Genomic DNA, 19,782 nt, shown 5'->3' with positions numbered 1-19,782 from the left:
ACAAACAAAAAGATGAGAGGGAAACAAACCATAAGAGTCTCTTTATGATAGAGACAAACTGAAGGTTGATGGGGAGGAGGTGTGTGAGAGATGGTCTAGATGAGTAATGAATATTGAAGAAGGCACTTATTGTGATGATCCCTGGGTGTTGTATATAAGTTATAAGTCACTGAATTCTAGTCCTAAAACCAATATTGTGCTGTATGTTAACTATCTAAAATTTAGAATTTGAAGACTCTGATGGAAGATGTCATACAGATAGAAGAAAAAGGATTGGATATTTCATTTGGAGATTCTCAGGATCAGAGGATTAGAAATCATTTTGTTTACTTCTCTGCTTTTGAATACTGTCTTCATCTAAATCATTCCAACCAGATAACAGTGTTTTCTGGGTTTACAGCCCTCCAAGGAAGGAAGTCTCTTTTAACCATTAAGATCTTTTGGGGCTAATACGCTGGTGACAGTGACCATGAGGAGGATAATGATGGTGATAAAACAAGTTATCATTTGCCAAGTACTCACTGTGTGGCAAGAACTGTGCTAATCACTTTACTCCTTTGTGTGATCTCATTTAATCATCATAAAAATTCTGTTATCCTTATTTTTCAGATGATGAAATCAAAGTTCAGGAAATTGAAAATTTTGCCAAAAGCAATGGAGTTGGGAAATAGTAAAGCTGAAATTGCACTTTGAGTTGTCTAATTCCGGGAATAACCTGCTCCTTCAATTATGTCACAATGTCATCATTGAAGTCTTGTGGGCTTTCATCTTCCAAGAGCCCAAACCAATCTGATCTTTTGTTGGACATCAGATATCTTACAGAATAAACTAACAAAAGGTGATAGGCTATAGTAAAGATGATCATAAAACATCCTGATATAGCTTTGGTACTTCTACTGCCAAAGTTGCCACCATGTGAATTATTTCATTCACTGTGATATCCACTGGCATGAAAGAATTATCAATACCATTTTGTGAATGGGGGAAAAATCACACCAGGCCAGTGCTCTTACATCATAGCATCCTGCCAATTGGTGACCCAGAGGGAGCAGAAATTGCTAAGTAACCTTTTCTCAAGCGCCCCTTCTATTAGGGGCTAGGTTCTTCATGGTGCACTGTCAAAAGGGCCAAGGTCTTACAAGCATCAAGCTGCCCGCTTCCCAACCCTCAACACATTTTAGATCCCAGTTACCTGACTCAAAGTAAGATCTGCAGTCAGTAAACTGTAGCCCCTAGAGGGTAGGGAGCCCACACTCATACATTAACATCTGAAGACAACACACAGGGGTGTTCATACTTCCCTAATAAGAGAAAGAAGGCAAAGCAGACAGAGGAATAAGGAGGGGAAGGAAAGAGAGGGATCTATAAAAAGAAAGAACAAAAAAGGGGAGACAAGGAAAGTAATAAAAGAAAAGAGATAAGAAAAGTAAGTTCAAAGCAATATAGAGTTAAAAGAGTCTTCAAAAACCATCCAGACCAAAAGGGAACTGATTTGTACAAAGTCACAACACGTCAGAGTCAGGAGGCAGAATATGGGGATTGTTAAATTAAATAAGGGGGAAAAAAAAGAAAAGAAAAGACTCAAAATTAGAAGGGAAAAGATTAAAGAAGGCCTAAGTCCTGGGTAAAAGACAAAAACAAAAAAAGGTAGGGGGAATGTGAGAGGAGCCACCGGAAGAGAAATGAGCAGAAAAACAGAGGCTGGTGAGGGGAAAGCCATGGGCAGGTAGCCAAGGAGACAGGAGAGGAGAGTGAAGGCTGACACTCACCCTCACAAAGCTGGCAGGAAACCATCCCTCCTCATCGTCGATCTGGCCCCACCACCAATCCTTGTTGGAAGCATCCAAGACTTTGATGACGTCGCCAGCTTTAAATGCCAACTCCCGGTTGGCCATGGTGACGTGATCCCATACTGCCTCAGCACTAACGATGGAATCTCCAGTGATCAGCTTAGGAGACAAAATGAGAATGTGTTCAGTCCACACAGCTGGCTACCTTACTTGCACTTTACCCCACCCACACAACTCTACTATTTATGGAAAAGCTGACATATTAGTGGTGAAGGGCTGGGGAGAGGGAGATGGCACTGGGAGCACAAGCTCCACTGGACCACAAGACAAACAATACTTGTCAACTTTCCATTAGCCAGTGGGTGGGATGACCCAGAATGTGAATATGGACTACACAGGCCTCATGCTTTTATTCCTACTCATAAGCTCCTTCCCCAGAGAAGAAAGAAGGTTCCAGTGCATCTTCCCTTGGTGCTTCAAGGCAGTCCTAGGTCTGGAATGGATGAAGAGGTTGAAATCAAAAGCTAAAATGAAGCTCAAAAATATTTGTTCTAAATTCTCTGTGTTCCTCCCCTTTTTCTCCTCCTCGTTGGAAATGACCAATTGAGAATTGGTGTTACATTATTTAACACCACTGTACCCCACCCCCAAAGGGTTACAGACCATGGCATTCCTCACACACAATGGACTCCAGTACTGCAGACTCTTTTTCTCACCCACACATTATGCCATCCAGAGAAGTCATGGGTATGAAAGAATATGGCTTTCTGTGATGCCTTACTCAACCTTGGCACAGATTTACTCAGTGATTTTTTTACCACCACCCTGTGAGATACATATGGAGTCTAGGTTGAATCCTGCATTTGATAGATGGCATAACTGAGCCATAAGGAAGTTAAAGAGTGAGCTCAGGATCACCCAGCAAGGCAGGGGCTGTGCAAAGACCTTAACCCTGGTCATTAAACTTTGTGACCAGCAGGACTGGGCTACACACAACAACAGGAAGACATCTATCCCAGTGCCATGTCACACACACACACACACACACACACACACACACACTCATAACATTCGCCTAAGCATAGTGATAAGGATAAGGGTGGGGGAATAGTCTGTCTCTTTCTGGGTGCCATCCTGACCCCTGTGTTGTTCGTTTTCCTTTTTCCCCAATTGGTTCCAGCCTATATAGGCCATCAATCTTCCTAGCATTTAGAGAAACAGATCCCAGAACAGAGAACATATGGCCTGTCGAGGCAAAAGATTTAAGAACTTTTCCCTTAGAACTAAATTTCTGAATATGTTGTCTAGAAGTCAACTTTTCCATCAGTCTGCTTTGATGAAGGACTGATTCCCCAAGGTAACTGTAGCTCCACAAGACCAAAGGCAACAGTTCAAAGACAACAGAGACAGAATATGTAACATGCATCCTCTCACATAGGTCTGCCTTTCAATATACCAACTGAAGAATAACCCTATGGTCATGAAATTAACACATAACACATTACATACATAGGAAAATACACCCCATACTGAATTTGACTTAGTTAAGTCATTCTGTTGGTCAGGTAAGGCATACTGGGAGCTCCGCACCATGGATGCAAACAAGATTTCCAACAGGGCTTTTATAACACCCCTTTCAATGACCTCATGCTTCACTATTTACAAAAATATATTCATATCTACTGTATCACTTAATCCTTACTGAATGACTACATCTCACTATTACCCATATATTTTTCAAAGATTTTATTTATTTATTCATGAGAGACAGAGAGAGAGAGAGAGAGGCAGAGACACAGGCAGAAGAAGAAGCAGGCTCCATGCAGGGAGCCCGACATGGGACTCGATCCCAGGTCTCTAGGATCACACACTGGGCTGAAGGCAGTGCTAAACCGCTGAGCCACCCAGGCTGCCCTATTACCCACATTTTAAAGATAAGGGAACTGAGGCTCAGAGAGGTGACCTGTCCTTTGTCCAGTCATACAAATAAAAAATTATGGAGCCTGGCCTTCTGACTGCATATGCTCTAACACCCATGATACTACCAATGTCTACTCATTAGCTATACTGAATTCATAGAACTCCATCCCTAATATTACAAAGCAGATGACTCCTATTCATAGGGAACTACAGAGAAGGAGATATGGACAGCCACCTTTAGCCCACCAGTGGCCCTGTCTATGAGATTTTTTTTTATGTTGAAATTGCTTTCTTCCAATTGCACTAAAAGTCAATTTCTTCTTGTTCTGGCCTCAGTGGAGAATTGCTGGTTACTGGTCTCAATAAAATAAATCTCCATAAAGAAAATCTCCCTCTCCTGACAGATATGTTCCAGCTGGTGTTGTTAGAGTTCAATAAGAATATACAGCCCCGGGCAGCCTGGGTTGCTCAGTGGTTTAGCGCTGCCTTCAGCCCAGGGCATGATCCTGGAGACCCGGAATGGAGTCCCACGTCGGGCTCCCTGCGTGGAGCCTGCTTCTCCCTCTGCCTGTGTCTCTCATGAATAAATAAATAAAATCTTAAAAAAAGAATATACAGCCCCAACTCACAACACCATGAAGGCTTATGGCTTAAATCTATATCCTCGACTTTTTACCAAAGGTCAAGCATATTTTAATATCAATTACCAATCCTCTGCTCATGATGCTACCTGTGATGCTGTCTGAGGTACTCTAGGCCCAGGTCTGGCTGATTTCACTGTCTGTGCTCTTTCTACAGTACAGTCATCTTTTTAGCAATTTTATGTTCAGCTTTTCTCAAGAGCAGTTGGCTCACTCGTGTCCCCATTTAGTCCAGCTGACCTGCCTGGGCCCTCAGATCACAGAGCCCAGCTATACACTAGACAAGGCCAATCTAGGATCCAGTGGTCATAAACCAATTGTAAACCTATTGTCAGGGCCTACATAGAATCAAAGACAGTAAGAATTGGACAGCATTTCAAAGACCATCACCCATAAGCCTTCATTCTATAGATCAGGTATGATATAGCAGGAGTAACTTGCCTACAGTCATACGATGGCCAGCTTCCTGGACCACTGTTCCCCCAAAGTAACATCATAGATAGAGAAGGTAGAAAAGAACACTTGGATTTAAGACCTTCCTCTGCTACTTGCTAAAGGTGTAATGATAATGATGATGATATTAGTCAATATAGAGTATTGCTCTATGTCAGGCACTATTCCAAGCACTTTACACACATTAATCCATTAAAGCCTCACAGAAGCCCTTTGAGGAAATAATATTATTATTCCTATCTTATAGATAAGGATACTGAAGCTCAGAGAGATTAAATAATTTTCCCAAATTTACATAGAAAGTAAGTATTAAAGATATAATTCAAATGAAGCTACAGTATGGCTTTAGAGTATCTGCTCTTATAAACTATGGTGCCATTGGGTCAGTTTCTTTATTTTTTTTAAAGATTTTATTTATTTATTCATGAGAGATACAGAGAGAGAGGCAGAGACACAGGCAGAGAGAGAGAAGCAGGCTCCATGCAGGGAGCCCGACGTGGGACTCAATCCCGGGTCTCCAGGATCATGCCCTGGGCCGAAGGCAGATGTCAAACTGCTGAGCCACCCAGGCATCCCGGATCAGTTTCTTTACCTGTTAAACATGGATAATTCTACATATCTACCTGTTTCCATTTTAATATACTAAACCTAGACTTGATGGATATGTGTGCAGACATGAAAGAAGGGCTAATACACGAGAGAAGGAGTTGTATGGGGCTCCTGTGCTCTTCAATCACAAACAGAAGCAGGAATAAGGGGATACTACTCACCCATCCTCTGGATTGTTTTAACAGTGAATTAAATCTGGGTTTGAAATTGGTCTCAAATCTCCCTTTTTTTGTACAGGATTGACTTAACTTGTTATGGTTTTTAAAATAAATATGCACTTTGCTCATCCATTTTCCATCCAACACTCATTCAGTGACCCCCACTATCTATATACAGGAGTCTTCTTACTGTGATTCAGACACAGTCCACAACTGAAGATCAAAGACCCTTCAAGAACCAACAGTGAATGTCTTTCAAGCAATATGCAAATATGGTTAAGACAAGCAAAACTAGCTTCAATTCTTGGCTTTTCTACCTTAGAAAGTAACAGTGACAATGGGAGGTGAGGAAAGGAAGAGCCAGAGAAACAAACCAAAAAGGAACTTTCAGCATGTAATCAGGATACCGAGAAGTGCAATATCACAGAAGCCAAGGACAATAGTTTCAAGCTATACAACCCTGGGCTTCAGTTTCTTTATAGACAAAATGGGGATAATACCTGCCTCAGGGTTGTAGAGAGGGTAAACTGAGCACTAGATATGCAGTGCCTACTGCAGCGCTTAGTATATGTTGGCCTAGTACAAGGCTTCAGAGGAAGGGAGTAATATATGTGCCTATTGGGCTCTAGAATGATTGTGTGGGACACTGAAGATAGATCTTAAAAAATGGGTAGGATTGTAACAGATAGAGGCATTTGAGGCAGAGAAATGAGGAGTGAGACTACAAAAGTTCTCAAAGGTAAGGACTACAGGTAATTTGATAGCAAAGAGGTAATAGAGTTTGGAAAGGGCTGGGAAGAGGGGCTTGGGGTGTGGGAAGGAAAGCTTGAAAGGTAGGCAGGAGTTCTGTTTGAAGGCTCTAAAATTTAATTTGAGGAAAAGGAAGAAATCAAAGTTGATTTAGGGGTGGAGGAGGTGTTTCAAGTCAAAGTGTGATGATTAAAGCATGAGGGTAAACTACACAAAGAAATGCTCATTTGGGAGGGTAAAAAGAGGTGACAAATTTTCTCTTCAATGTGTTGAATATAGGGGGCCAGAAGGACATGAAGGCATATTTGAAGTTCAAGATATGTCAGGAGAGATAGTTGTATAGGTTTTGGAATCAATGGCCCAGAAATTGTGGAAATAAAGGAAGTTTGCCCTGGAACAAAGTGCTAAGAAAGAAGACCCAAAACCTAGGGAAACAACAACAATGAGAGGTCAGGAAGAGAAGAGAAGCCAGAGAAACAACCCAAAATGAAGCTTTTGGTACATAAGTAGGACACCACGGAGTGTAATCTTGCAAAGGTGAAGGACAAGAGTTTTAGGTAGCTGGAGCTGATATTATTGAATGGTACAGAGCTATAAAAGGAAGAAAGCCAAGAAAAGGCCATTTGAGAGTGGCTATATCAGGGGTTAAATTCTTTATATCTTAAACTAGTTTATATTCCTCCCCTAAGCAAAAGCCTTAAATTTCCCAATTATCCCCACCCTTCATCCTACAAGCCCAATATAAAGCCAAGAAATAGGTACCCCAATAGCTCCCGGCCTTGGGAAAGTGCTGGTATGACTTCTAACAGAATAATTCCTAATCCCCAGGACATTTCAGGTATAGCACCAAATATAGGTTGGCTCTTGCTCAGACTTGCCAGTGAGTGGGACACACAGTGTTCTGCACCCGTACACCAAAGACCTTTTTGGACATGAATAAGAAGATGGGGAGGGGGAAGAGTCATAATATATTTCTTAAAAGATGATATCCTATTTATTTTTGTCTAGGTTTCCCAGGATAATCCTAATTTCAAACATTCTATCCCATCGATACTACAAGTAGATACATCTGTTATCAGACCCATGTTTCCTGATTTTTACCCTGGAAATATGACCACCACACCCTAGAGGCACTGACCTCTAAGAGACTGACTTCTAAGCCTGGTCTCTTGTCAACAATGTGGCATGTGTCTACAGCTAACTTGGAGTAGGCTGGGGGCCCTTTTAGGTGGAAGGAAAAAAGGCAGGGAAGAAGTGACAAAAAAAGTAAAACAGGGAGGAAGAAAAGGACGGAGGGAGGAATAAACATATTTGTTGAAAACATATGTTAGGGGGATCCCTGGGTGGCCCAGCGGTTTAGTGCCTGCCTTCAGCACAGGGCGTGATCCTGGAGCCCCTGTATCGAGTCCCCCATTGGGCTCCCTGCGTGGAGCCTGCTTCTCCCTCTGCCTGTGTCTCTGCCTCTGTGTGTGTGTATCTCATGAATAAATAAATAAAAATCTTAAAAAAACATGTATTAAGCACTGGGCAAGGGACTTTGTGATCTCAATCTCTAACTCTCCAAGGTAAACATTAATAACCCTATTTTTTAACTGAAGATAACCTGTGGCATTAACCAAGTAGCTCACAGTCATTCAGTTACAGGTGGTAGAGCAGATTTGAATCTTTAGTAGGCCTTACTGTATAGCTTTGCTTTTGCCAGTCACCCACAAGAAGGCAGAGAGAGAAGGCTCCCAGCTGGTTTCTCTTTCCAGGCATATCAGCACATCCTGTGAATGATCTTGAGTAGTAGTTCTCAACCTCTGGAAGGCTTGTTAAAACATATATTACTAGACCTCCAAGTTTGAGTTTCTGATTCAGTTGGCCTTTTAAAAAGAAAGATTTTTATTTATTTATTTGAGAGAGAGAGAGAGAGAGAGAGAGAGAGAGAGAGATCGAGACAGCAAAGCATGAGCTGGGGGTAGTGGCAGAGGGAGAGGAAGAAGCAAGCTCCGCACTGAGCAGGAAGCCAAATATGAGGCTCAATCCCAGCACCCTGCGATCAGGATCATGACCTGAGCTGAAGGCAGATGTTTAACTGACTGACCCTCCCAGGTGCCCCAATTCATTGGTCTTAAGTAGAAGTTTCCAGGTGATGCCTATGCTGCTGGTTCAAAGACACACTTGGTGAATCACTGCCCTGGAGGACCTTCATAGTCTAGGTTTCACCCTTGACTCTCTTGGTGCCTCATTATTCCCAGAGATTCCCATGTTACCCTGTAAGTTGGGCTCCCTGACGATCCTCAAAGTCTTCCTCAGTGGTTGGTAAGTCTGAGAAAGGATACTCTGGGTCATGTAAGGAGTATGCATAATGCCAGGCCTTGCAAACATAGAAAAAACCCTGGGATCCCAGGTTATCCAGAGACATAGCACTTGTCTTCCATTTTTTGCTTTTGCCCTCTAGCTGAACAGTACCACCCCTAAATAGTTATTTAATTAGCCTAGGTGACTACCAGAAATATTAGAGTTTTAATGGCAAGGAGTAGCAGAAAACATTAAAAAATAAACATATGTTGGGCAGAATAGCAAATGTGTCAATTGCCATGAAGGTAGCTGAGTTGGACCTTCCTTCTGAGAAGTTTCACAGGAGGATAAGAAGGTACTTGAGGCATTTTTTTTGCCTCTAAACGGTTTTCTCCATTGGTACCTGCCCCATCCTCTCAGAAGGTCCCCTCCCTCAACAGCTAGGCATGGACAAGAGCAAAATCCTTTCCTTTGTTCCTTTTAAGCACATCTAAAATAGGATGGGATTTTATTCTCTCTCCTGAATAGCCTTTTTAATGCAGTCTTATAAACAGATTCTGGCTATATTGCTCAAAGTGTTCAAGGACAATAATCTCCCCCACTTCTGGAAAGGTGTGACCTGGGCTGTTCCAACAACAGCTAGGAGGCACCATGATGTGCAGCAAAGACTGGCTATTGGAAGAAGCTCTGCTCATTGAATGATCTTGGGCAAATCCTTTACCTGTCTCGGTTTCTTTATTAGTCAAGTTACAGACTTGAACCAGACAGACAACCTCTTAATTTGCTTCCACTTCTAGCTTTCTATTGAGGCTAGCATTTCAGCTTCTCAAAGGACAGATATTTCATTATTACAGCATATTTTTTCTTACCCTCCTGTGTGCATGATAGGATGCTTTTACTGCTCTTAGGAAAATGAGAACTTGGAGCTAACTAGCCCCTTCCTGAATATAACTCATTCAGGCATTGCTGGTGACAGGCTAGTCAGACTGGCTGGGAAAGCTGAGAAACCACTTTAGCTCTTGACTAAAAGTCAGACAAATCATTTTCCTCATGACATCAGCTCTCTTACCTCCACTTTCATATTTCAAACTTCCTGCTCTTCATTTCACTGGATGGCCTGCTATCACCTCCAATAAAACATATGTAAAACTCATCATATACCCCCATTCCCCTCCTTCCTAAATTTTCCCATTTCTGATACCTCTTCTTGGCTTGCTGATTTTTCCTTCCAGATGTCTCTCAGATATGACCTTCTATATCCAACCTCCCATCCTAGGTCCAGCCCTTATCACCTAAGTTGTATCCCAATTGGCCTTCCTGCTACCAAGCAACTCCTTAATGATGCATTTCTCAGAACTTCTTTGCTTGTGAAACTATCCACACTCAAGAAGCCTCAACAACTCTCTCCTGTCAGTCTTGCAAAGCCCCGCCTATGGATCCAGCCCTTATCTTGACCCTGGCAAGGACCTTCCACTCTGGCCAATGGATTCTCTTGCAGGCAGATATACTCCTACTTCTGTGCCTCTGATTTACCCAAAGTTATATCCATGGTTAAGTACAGGAACACTGGAACTAGGCTGCCCCTTCTTAGTTGTGTGATCTTGACTTGCCTGTTCATTAATCCCTCACCTGATGACTAGATTGTATCCTTTCTCCCTTTGCCTCTTTCACTAATTTCTAAGTAGGATAAAAAGAAAATAAGGCAATATGGATTTATTCAAGTTGTCAACCAGAGTGTTATTCTCCAAACAACCAGAGTATACACTTGTGAACAGTAGATCTAAACAATCTGCTTAATTCATAATGAACAGCACTGTTTTTAGCCTCTACAGTCTAAGCCTTAAAATAAGGCAAGTTCTGAGGCAGATCACAACAACAGAATTAGCATCTCTGTCAGGTCTCAGAACATACTATGGGGCTAAGAAAATTATTTACAAAATATGTACCAGGTGGCCTATAGAACAGTCTGTTGTTGACAGGATTTATGGCCAGGTGGTTTGTGGGGTGGGCTGCTGGTTTTTGCTGAAGATGTACACAGGTGCTTGATGGTCATCAAGGAAAAGAGAAAAGATTCCCAGTAAGAAAAACACCACTATGAATATTTTTTAAATTCCAATTGGTTTTTTTCCCTGATGACTTAATAGTTCACACCTGGCTGATTTTGGCTTTTTTTTTTAATTTATTTTTTATTGGTGTTCACTTTGCCAACATATAGAATAACACCCAGTGCTCATCCCGTCAAGTTGATTTTGGCTTTAATCTGGGTGTTGCTATCACCCACTAAATAATTTCGTTTCTGAGCATAATAATTAATGAATTTAAGTGATTATGGCTCTAAATGTACTGAAAGGAAGTATGCAAATATCATCTTTTCATGACATGATCATTTTTTCCCTACTTTGTTCATGTGATTTGGACATTGGCTTCCTTCAATGTCCCATCGTACCATCCATTTTTCACTTTAATAAAATAAAGTATCTTTTAAAATAAAATATCTATGGTTAGTTTCAGTAACACCTGACAGACACAAAACCTAGCTGGACTGGCTTGATTTAGAAAGGTGGGCCTAGATGAGGGTCAGGTCAGCAAAATGTATCACCTGAACCAAAGGCCAATATATACTTTGGTCATAAGCCAGAACCTAGGGATCCCTGGGTGGCGCAGCGGTTTGGCGCCTGCCTTTGGCCCAGGGCGTGATCCTGGAGACCCGGGATCGAGTCCCACGTCGGGCTCCCGGTGCATGGAGCCTGCTTCTCCCTCTGCCTGTGTCTCTGCCTGTGTCTCTGCCTCTCTCTCTCTCTCTCTCTCTCTCTCTCTCTCTCTGTGTGTGTGTGTGTGTGTGTGTGTAACTATCATAAAAAAAAATAAGCCAGAACCTAAAAGTTTGGGAATCCTAGATGAGCTTCCTAAGGTATGAAGGACATTTTCCTCATTCATTATAGACTAATAACAAAAGGCTACACCTTTCTGTAGCTCTTCCAAAGAAGCTACATGTGATCTTAGCTATAATAGTGACCAAACATATATGAAAGAAGGGGAGTTATTTGCTTGGTCTGGACCTTCGCAATGGACTCTTCTGACATGAAACTCAGCCACTAGCTCAACCTAACAGGCCCAGGAGTTAGTAAAGTGAGACCTAGCTACTGCCCCAAAGTTCATGATGTTAAGAGTCTGGTCTTGTTGAAGAATTAAGTCCTTTAGAGAAAATGCAGCCAAATAGGTCAAGGATTGGGCAGATCATGGAAAAGACATGTTTCTGGACCACCAACCAACCATGATTCTGTTGGCTAGAGAAGTCTCCCACCCAGAGCATCTCCCAACATGATAAACATTACCCTGAATGTCCAAAATACTGGAAATAATAGTTACTGTCAAGTTATTCTAGGATCTTTTGGCATTACCCAGATGTCTCCGATCCATTAGACTAGTCTTTCAATGTGTGGTCCACAGACCTGCTGCTCAAAATCACCACAGACTTCTTAAAAAAGCAGCCCAAGTGATCCTGAATCATACATCATATTGAAACCAAGCATCTTAAACTTACTAGAACCAGAGTCTGAAATACAAGAATTTCATCTTACTGCGCTGGATCATTTCGAGGAAACCAGAATTTCTGAAACTCTGTCTCCTGGCTTCTCCTTGTATTAGATTCCAGGCAGGTTAAGCAGTTACAGTAGTTTGTTCAGGAGGATCTTCTCAGTCTGCCTTGAGAGGCTATCTGTACCTGTTCTCTTGTACCTCTACTCTGGCCCCTGCCCTGACCTTTAGCCCTAGTGGCCCTAATGAAAAAAATCCTTACAGCATGTCTCTATCCTATAGTCTAGAAGCAATTTCCAAGAGCTGTGCTCAGTCTATTCAAGTCAGACTCTAATATTCTAAGAGACAAATTATTAGTAAAACAAATAGAGAATGACTCAGGAATGCTCTCTCCATGAGTTGAGACAGAAGCATACCATTCCAAACTGGAGGTTACTCTGACCCCACCTGTCTCTTGAGTCAGCTTGGGCTCCATCTCCAAAATACTCCTGTCCTGGGCATTGTGAGCTGCTTCTTGGACTTGCTGTGAGTACTAATTTCCAGCCACCCACTGGAGTCTCTTTGTTGCCTTCAAACCTTGAGAGATGGCCAGGCCAAACCTAGGGAAGAGGTGGGGAGCTCAAAGAGCCCCCAGTCCCTGAGGTGACCTAGACCTATCTAGGAATCTGCATCTGGATTCTTGAATTTCTTCATGTGGTTCTACTGGGACCAACCCTGGGATCCTTAACTTTTCCTGGATTGTGACTTGAAGGCCAGCCTTGGACTTTCTGGAGAAGTGGGGGTGGGGCTTCTCTAGGTTTACAGAAGGGGAGGGGGAGGGGACTAGAACCACATGAAGAATCTGTCCTCCATGCCTCCCACATGCATAGTTCTATACTCATCAACACCACAGCCAGAGGGTGGGTGGGCAAGGCAAAACGAATAAAGGAAAGTCATTTTTTATCCATTTGACAGATGTCGTGTTAAAATATTGTAGGGGAAGGAGGGCTGTAGGTGGGGGGAGGAGCAGAGGAGGAGATAGGTTAGAACTAATGGTTCTAATGTGGTCTTTAAACATGACCATCTGCTCTAAGATGATGAGAACAGAAACAGAATTTATAGGAGCATTTTGACCTGTTCCTTTATCTAGAGAACAAAAGAAAAAATACATATATTTCAATCAATTTAAACCACCTTGAAGTCTACTAAGCATGTCCACCAAGGACACAGGTTTACAAAGGTTCTGAGCCTTTCCAAAGACAATGTAATTATCTCCTGGGGAGTGCTTACAATCCAGAAAGGAAATCTGCATTTAAACAGCCCATCAGAAAGGGGAAGATAGTTTCCAGTGGCTTATTGATTTCCCTCTGCCTGTTGGTTCACAGTGAGAGAAAAGACATTGGCCAAGGCACTATGCAGTGCCTTTGGTCCCTGTCAGCAGTTCTTCCTGTTCAGAGATGAGCCATGTTTATAGCAAAGCCTAGCACAATCCGGGGTTCCCAGCATACATGGTAAATACTGGATCAGTGGATGGCAGTGGTATTCAGGGAACAGCCACTAGATCAGGCCCCGGAGATTGAATGGCTGAGTTGGCTTCCCTTCAAACAAAGGGATACATCTAAATTGAGGCTGTCAAAGAGGACACATGAGAAGCACAATCAGACCCACCCTCAAGGCCTGTGAGGGATGGCATTGGGTCTTTGTCTGAAGGAAAAGTAGTTCTGCTTATAACAACAGAATTTCAAGTAGGTCAGCCAAGCTTAAGTAAGACACCTTTTATCTGTCTGGGCTAGGTGAAGGAGATGAGGGCAGAGAAGGGAAGGCCCAGGGCAACTAAATGAGGGACAAAGCATCCAGTACAGTGCTAGAATTTGAACCTATGCTTCTTGACTCTATCCCAGGTTCAAGACCCTGATGGTGGATTCTTATACTTAGAGAAGCTCAGGACTGGAGATTCTCAAGAACTAGCACACCTAGTTCAGTCCAACATTTTACAGATAAGAAAACTGAGGTTCCAGTGAGGAGAAGTTACCTAACAAGTAAATCTAGTCAATGGCAGAGCCAAGATTAGAAACCAAGCCTACAGTATTTCAGAAAGATAGTTGTCAATTATTTTGGGTAAAAAAAATCATCAATTGGTAAAAAAAAGGAATACCTATCCCAGTTTCTAAATTACTACTAATTTACTATTTTTTAAATAAAATTTACACAAAAATAGAGATTAAGTAATGAGATTAGCAATTTAATATATAAAGAACTTCTCATGCTTTCCCCTTAGCTTCACTTTGAAGATCACTGTTTTAGACATTTTCTTGTCCTCTTTCCTCCCTCTGCTCTACAGATATCACCCCTTCAGTACTATAACAATTACTGCCTCTCCTACCTCCCAGGGCTCCATAAAAGTCTGACCCTGTTAATTAAGGGGTAAGAACACCTCACTTTGAAGGCTAAACACAGACACTTGCAGAATTTCTCTCACCACCAAATATCTTTCCTAAGGAATTTCAAATTTAAATTCATACTAAAATGCAAATGCGGGATGCCTGGGTGGCTCAGTGGTTAAGTGTCTGCCTTCGGCTCAGGCCGTGATCCTGGAGTCCCAGGATCGAGTCCTACATCAGGCTCCCTGCATGGAGCCTGCTTCTCCTTCTGCCTATGTCTCTGCCTCTCTCTCTCTCTGTCTCTCATGAATAAATAAATAAAATATTTAATTTTTTTTTAAATTAAAACAAAATAAAATGCAAATGCTAGTGAAAAAACAATGGTATGAGAAGAATGGACTCCAGGGCTGGTTTGGTTACTGATTTGTGGTATGAACTTGGGCAGATCTAGATTCTCTCTGAGCTACTTGGATTAGGTTACCTCAAATGAAAGTTGGGGTCATCTTTGAAAGATGCTGTTGCCTTGCTTCTAAAAGCAGGTTTCACACTAATAAAAGAAAGGATAAGAACCATATGATCCTCTCAACAGATGCAGAAAATGCATTTGGCAAAATACAGGATCCATTCTTGATTTAAAAAACCTTCAACAGGGCAGCCCAGGTGGCCCAGTGGTTTGGCGCCACCTTCGGCCTGGGGTGTTATCCTGGAGCCCCGGGATCGAGTCCCATGTCAGGCTCCCTGCATGGAGCCTGCTTCTTTCTCTGCCTGTGTCTCTACCTCTCTGTCATGAATAAATAAATAAAAGCTTTAAAAACGATTAAAAAAAAAAACCTTCAACAAAGTAGGTATTGACAGAACATACCTCAACACCATAAACGCAGTATATGAAAGACCCACAGTTAATGTCATTCTCAATGGGGAAAAACTAAGAGCTTTTCCTCTACTGTCAGGAACAAGACAGGGATGCCCACTCTCACCATAATTATTTAACATACTGCTGGAAGTCATGGCCTCAGCAAACAGACAACAAAAAGAAATAAAAAGTATCCAAATTGGCAAGAAAGAAGTCTAACTTTTACTATTCACAAATGACATGACACTCTTATGTAGAAAATCTGAAAGGCTCCACCAAAACACTGCTAGATCTAATACATGAATTCAGCAAAATTACTGAATATAAAACCAACATAGAGAATCTCTTGAATTTCTATATACCAATAATGAAGCACCAGAAAAAGAAATCAAGGTATCAATCCCATTTGCAATTGCACCAAAAACAAAAATATACATAGGAATAAACCTAACCAAAGATATAAAAGACATGTACTCTGAAAACTATAAAACATTGATGAAAGAAATTTAAAAAGGTCACAAAGAAATGGAAAGACAGTCTATGCTCATGGATTGGGAGAGAAAACATTGTTAAAATGTCTATACTACCCAAAGCAATCTACACATTTAATGCAATCCCTATCGAAATATTATCAGAATTTTTCATGGAGCTAGAACAAACAATCCTAAGATTTGTATGGAACCACTTAAGACCCCAAATAGCCAAAGCAATACAGAAAAAGAAAAGAAAAGTTGGAGGCAACGTGATTTTGGTCTTCAAGCCATATTACAAAGCTGTAATCATCAAGATAGTATGGTATGGCACAAAAACAGACATATCGATTGAACAGAATAAAAAACACAGAAATGGACCCACAAGTGTATGGTCAACTAATCTTCAACAGGGCAGGAGAGAATATTCAATGGAAAAAAGACTCTCTTATCAGCAAATGGTGTTGGCAAAAACTGGACAGCAACATGCAGAAGAATGAAACTGTACTACTTTCTTACACTATACACAAAATTTATTTCAAAATGAATGAAAGATCTAAATGTGAGAAAGGAAAACATCACAATCTAGAGGAGAGCATAGACAGCAACCTCTTTGGCACTGGCCATAGCAACTTGTTACTATATACATCTCCAGAGGCAAGGGTAACAAAAGCAAAAATGAACTCTTCTAATTTTATCAAGATAAAAATCTTCTACACAGTGAAAGAGACAATCGACAAAACTAAAAGGCAGCCTATGAAATTGAAGAAAATATTTGCAAATGACATATATGATAAAGGGTGAGTATCCAAAATCTATGAAGAACTTCATAAACTCAACACCCAAAAAAACATATAAAAATGGGCAGAAGACATGAATAGACATTTTTCCAAAGAAGACAACCAGAGGGCTAACAGACACATGAAAAGATGCTCAAAATCACTCATCATCAAGGAAATACAAATCAAAACCACAATGAAATACCACCTCATATCTGTCAGAATGACTAAAATTAACCATCCAGGAAACAACAGATGTTGGGGAGGACACAGAGAAAGGGGAAACCATTTACAGTATTGGTGGCATTGCAAACTGGTGCAGCCACTCTGGAAAAGAGTATGGAGGTTCCTCAAAAATCTAAAAGATTTTAGATTTTTAGACCCTATGACCAAGCAATTGCGCTATTAGGTATTTACCAAAAGGATACAAATATCCACATTTGAAGGGGTAAATGCACCCTGATGTTTATAGCAGCAATGTCCACAATAACCAAACTATGGAGAGAGCCCAAATATCCATCAACTGATGAGTGGATAAAGAAGATGTTGACGGGATGAGCACTGGGTGTTATTCTGTATGTTGGTAAATTGAACACCAATAAAAATTAATTTATTAAAAAAAGATGTGGTACACACACACACACAGGAATATTACTCAGCCATCAAAAGAAATGAAATCTTGCCATTTACAATGAAATAGATGGAGCTAGATTGTATTATGCTAAGTGAAATAAGTCAGTGAGAGAAAGACAAATACCATATGATTTCACTCTCATGTGGAATTCAAGAAATAAAACAGATGAACATATGGGAAGGGGAAAAAAGAGAGAGAGAAAGAGGAAAGCAAACCACAAGAGACTCTTAATGATAGAGAACAAACTGAGGGTTGATATGGACGTGTTTGGGGGATAGGCTAAATGGGTGATGGGTATTAAGGAGGGCACCTGTTATGATAAGCATTGGATATTATATGTAAGTGATGAATCACTAAATTCTACTCCTGAAACCAATATTACACTATATGTTAACTAAATAGAATATAAATTAAAATTTTTTAATAAAATAAAATAAAGCAAGTTTTGACAAGAGACAGAGGGGAGGTAAAGGGAATAGAAGGGAGGCAAACAAAACAAAACATGGAAACAAGGAAGTCAGAAGAGGTATGCATTGAGATAAAAAGGTCAAAGACAAAACTTGACTCTTGAATTTTTACCATGAACCACCTCCACTCAGAATAGAGCTCCAGCTCAGGGATGGCCTTTGTGTTCTACTTCCAGAAGAAAGGGCAATGCCTTCTCCATCCAGCTCAGGCCATTGAGTTCAAGTCATCCAAAGTAGTTTCTTTTTTTTAAGATTGTATTTATTTATTCATGACAGACAGAGAGACAGAGAATGACAGAGACACAGGCAGAGGGAGAAGCATGCTCCACGCAAAGAGCCCAGTGTGGGACTCAATCCCAGGATTCCAGGATCATGCCGTGAGCTGAAGGCAGATGCTCAACCACTGGGCCACTCAGGTGTCCCACATCAAAAGTAGTTTCTATGAAAAGAATAAGCAGCACCATTTCCATGTGCTTAGCACATTACAGTTTCTAAGTTGCTTTCACATCATTTCACATTCATAAGCTCACTGTGTCCTCCTAGCAGCTCTGGAAGATAAGCAGAGTAAGAATAAGACCTTAATTTTAAAGATAAGAAAGCAGGCCAACAAGCACATGAGAAAATGCTCTGCATCACTTGCCACCGGGGAAATACAAATCAAAACCACAATTAGATACGACCTCACACCAGTGAGAATGGTGAAAATTAACAAGACAGAAAACAACAAATGTTGGAGAGCATGTAGAGAAAGGGGAACCCTCTTGTACTGTTGGTGGGAATGTGAACTGGTACAGCCACTCTGGAAAACTGTGTGGAGGTTCCTCAAAGAGTTAAAAAGAGAACTGCCCTATGACCCAGCAATTGCACTTTGATTTACCTCAAAGATACAGATGCAGTGAAACGGCAGGACACCTAAATAATATAATAACATCTATCCCAATGTTTATAGAAGCAATGTCCACAATAGCCAAACTGTGGAAGGAGCCTCGGTGTCCATCGAAAGATGAATGGATAAAGAAGATGTGGGATATATATATAATGGAATATTACTCAGCCATTAGAAACGACAAATACCCACCATTTGCTTCAATGTGGATGGAACTGGAGGGTATTATGCTGAGTGAAGTAAGTCAAGCAGAGAAGGACAAACATTATATGGTCTCATTCATTTGGGGAATATAAAAAATAGTGAAAGGGAATAAAGGAGAAAGGAGAAAAATGAGTGGGAATATCAGTGAGGGTGACAGAACATGAGAGACTCCTAACTCTGGGAAACGAACAAGGGGTGGTGGAAAGGGAGGTGAGCAGGGGTTGGGGTGACTAGGTGATGGGCACTGAGGGGGGCACTTGACGGGATGAGCACTGGATATTATGCTATATGTTGGCAAATTGAACTCTAATAAAAAAATATACAAAAAAAAAGAAAAACTATACCATAACAACATTTATTCTCCTGGGACTGACAGATGACCCTAAGCTACAAGTTCTGATTTTATTCTATTTCTCACCTACACACTGAATGTAACTGGAAATCTGACCATCATCATACTCACTTTTGTGGATCTTCACCTTAAAACACCCATGTACCATTTTTCACAAAATGTTTCCTTCCTAGATCTCATTCACAACTGCCTGTATTCCCAGGTACTTGTATAACATAGCAACAGGTAACAAGGTCATCACCTATAATGCTTGTGTCATCCAAGTGTTTTTTATTGACTTCTTTGCTGTAACAGAATTTTTTCTGCTGGTTGCCATGTCCTATGACTGCTATGTGGCCATTTGCAAGCCCCTGCATTATATAACCATCATGAGCAGCAGAGTCTGCAGAATTCATATTTTTTGCTGTTGGTTGGCTGGATTGTTGGTCATAATCTTCCCAGTTATTCTGGGGCTAAATCTGAAATTCTGTGACTCCCATTTCATTGATCATTCTCTCTGTGATGCTGCTCCCCTCCTGAAGGTATCATGTTCAGACACATGGCCCATGGAACAGGCTGTTTTAATCTGTGCTGTGCTGACCCTCAGTTTGACCCTTATGTGTGTAATTCTATCTTATATTATCAAAACAATTTTAG

At 41.1% G+C, this 19,782-nt stretch overlaps 1 protein-coding gene across 8 annotated transcripts in view; it reads right to left on the bottom strand.

Moving 5' to 3' along the window:
* ARHGEF9 (Cdc42 guanine nucleotide exchange factor 9) overlaps positions 1-19,782 on the bottom strand; it is a 208,458-nt gene that overhangs the window by 129,074 nt on the left and 59,602 nt on the right. For 6 of the 8 annotated variants that reach the window (XM_055338832.1, XM_055338827.1, XM_055338828.1 and 3 more), the window contains exon 2: positions 1,770-1,949. The exons of 1 other annotated variant lie outside the window; for it this stretch is intronic. In XM_055338832.1, the coding sequence (XP_055194807.1) occupies positions 1,770-1,949 (180 nt within the window). Of the gene's footprint in view, positions 1-1,769; positions 1,950-8,001; positions 8,068-19,782 lie in introns of those variants that run through there. One more of the 8 variants, XM_055338834.1, reaches the window with a different exon arrangement.

The sequence above is a fragment of the Nyctereutes procyonoides genome, unplaced genomic scaffold (assembly GCF_905146905.1).
Source record: "Nyctereutes procyonoides isolate TBG_1078 unplaced genomic scaffold, NYPRO_anot_genome, whole genome shotgun sequence".
Taxonomy (NCBI): Eukaryota; Metazoa; Chordata; class Mammalia; order Carnivora; family Canidae; genus Nyctereutes; species Nyctereutes procyonoides.
Note: the sequence above shows the minus strand (reverse complement) of the source record. Positions and strands in the feature narration are given on the sequence as shown.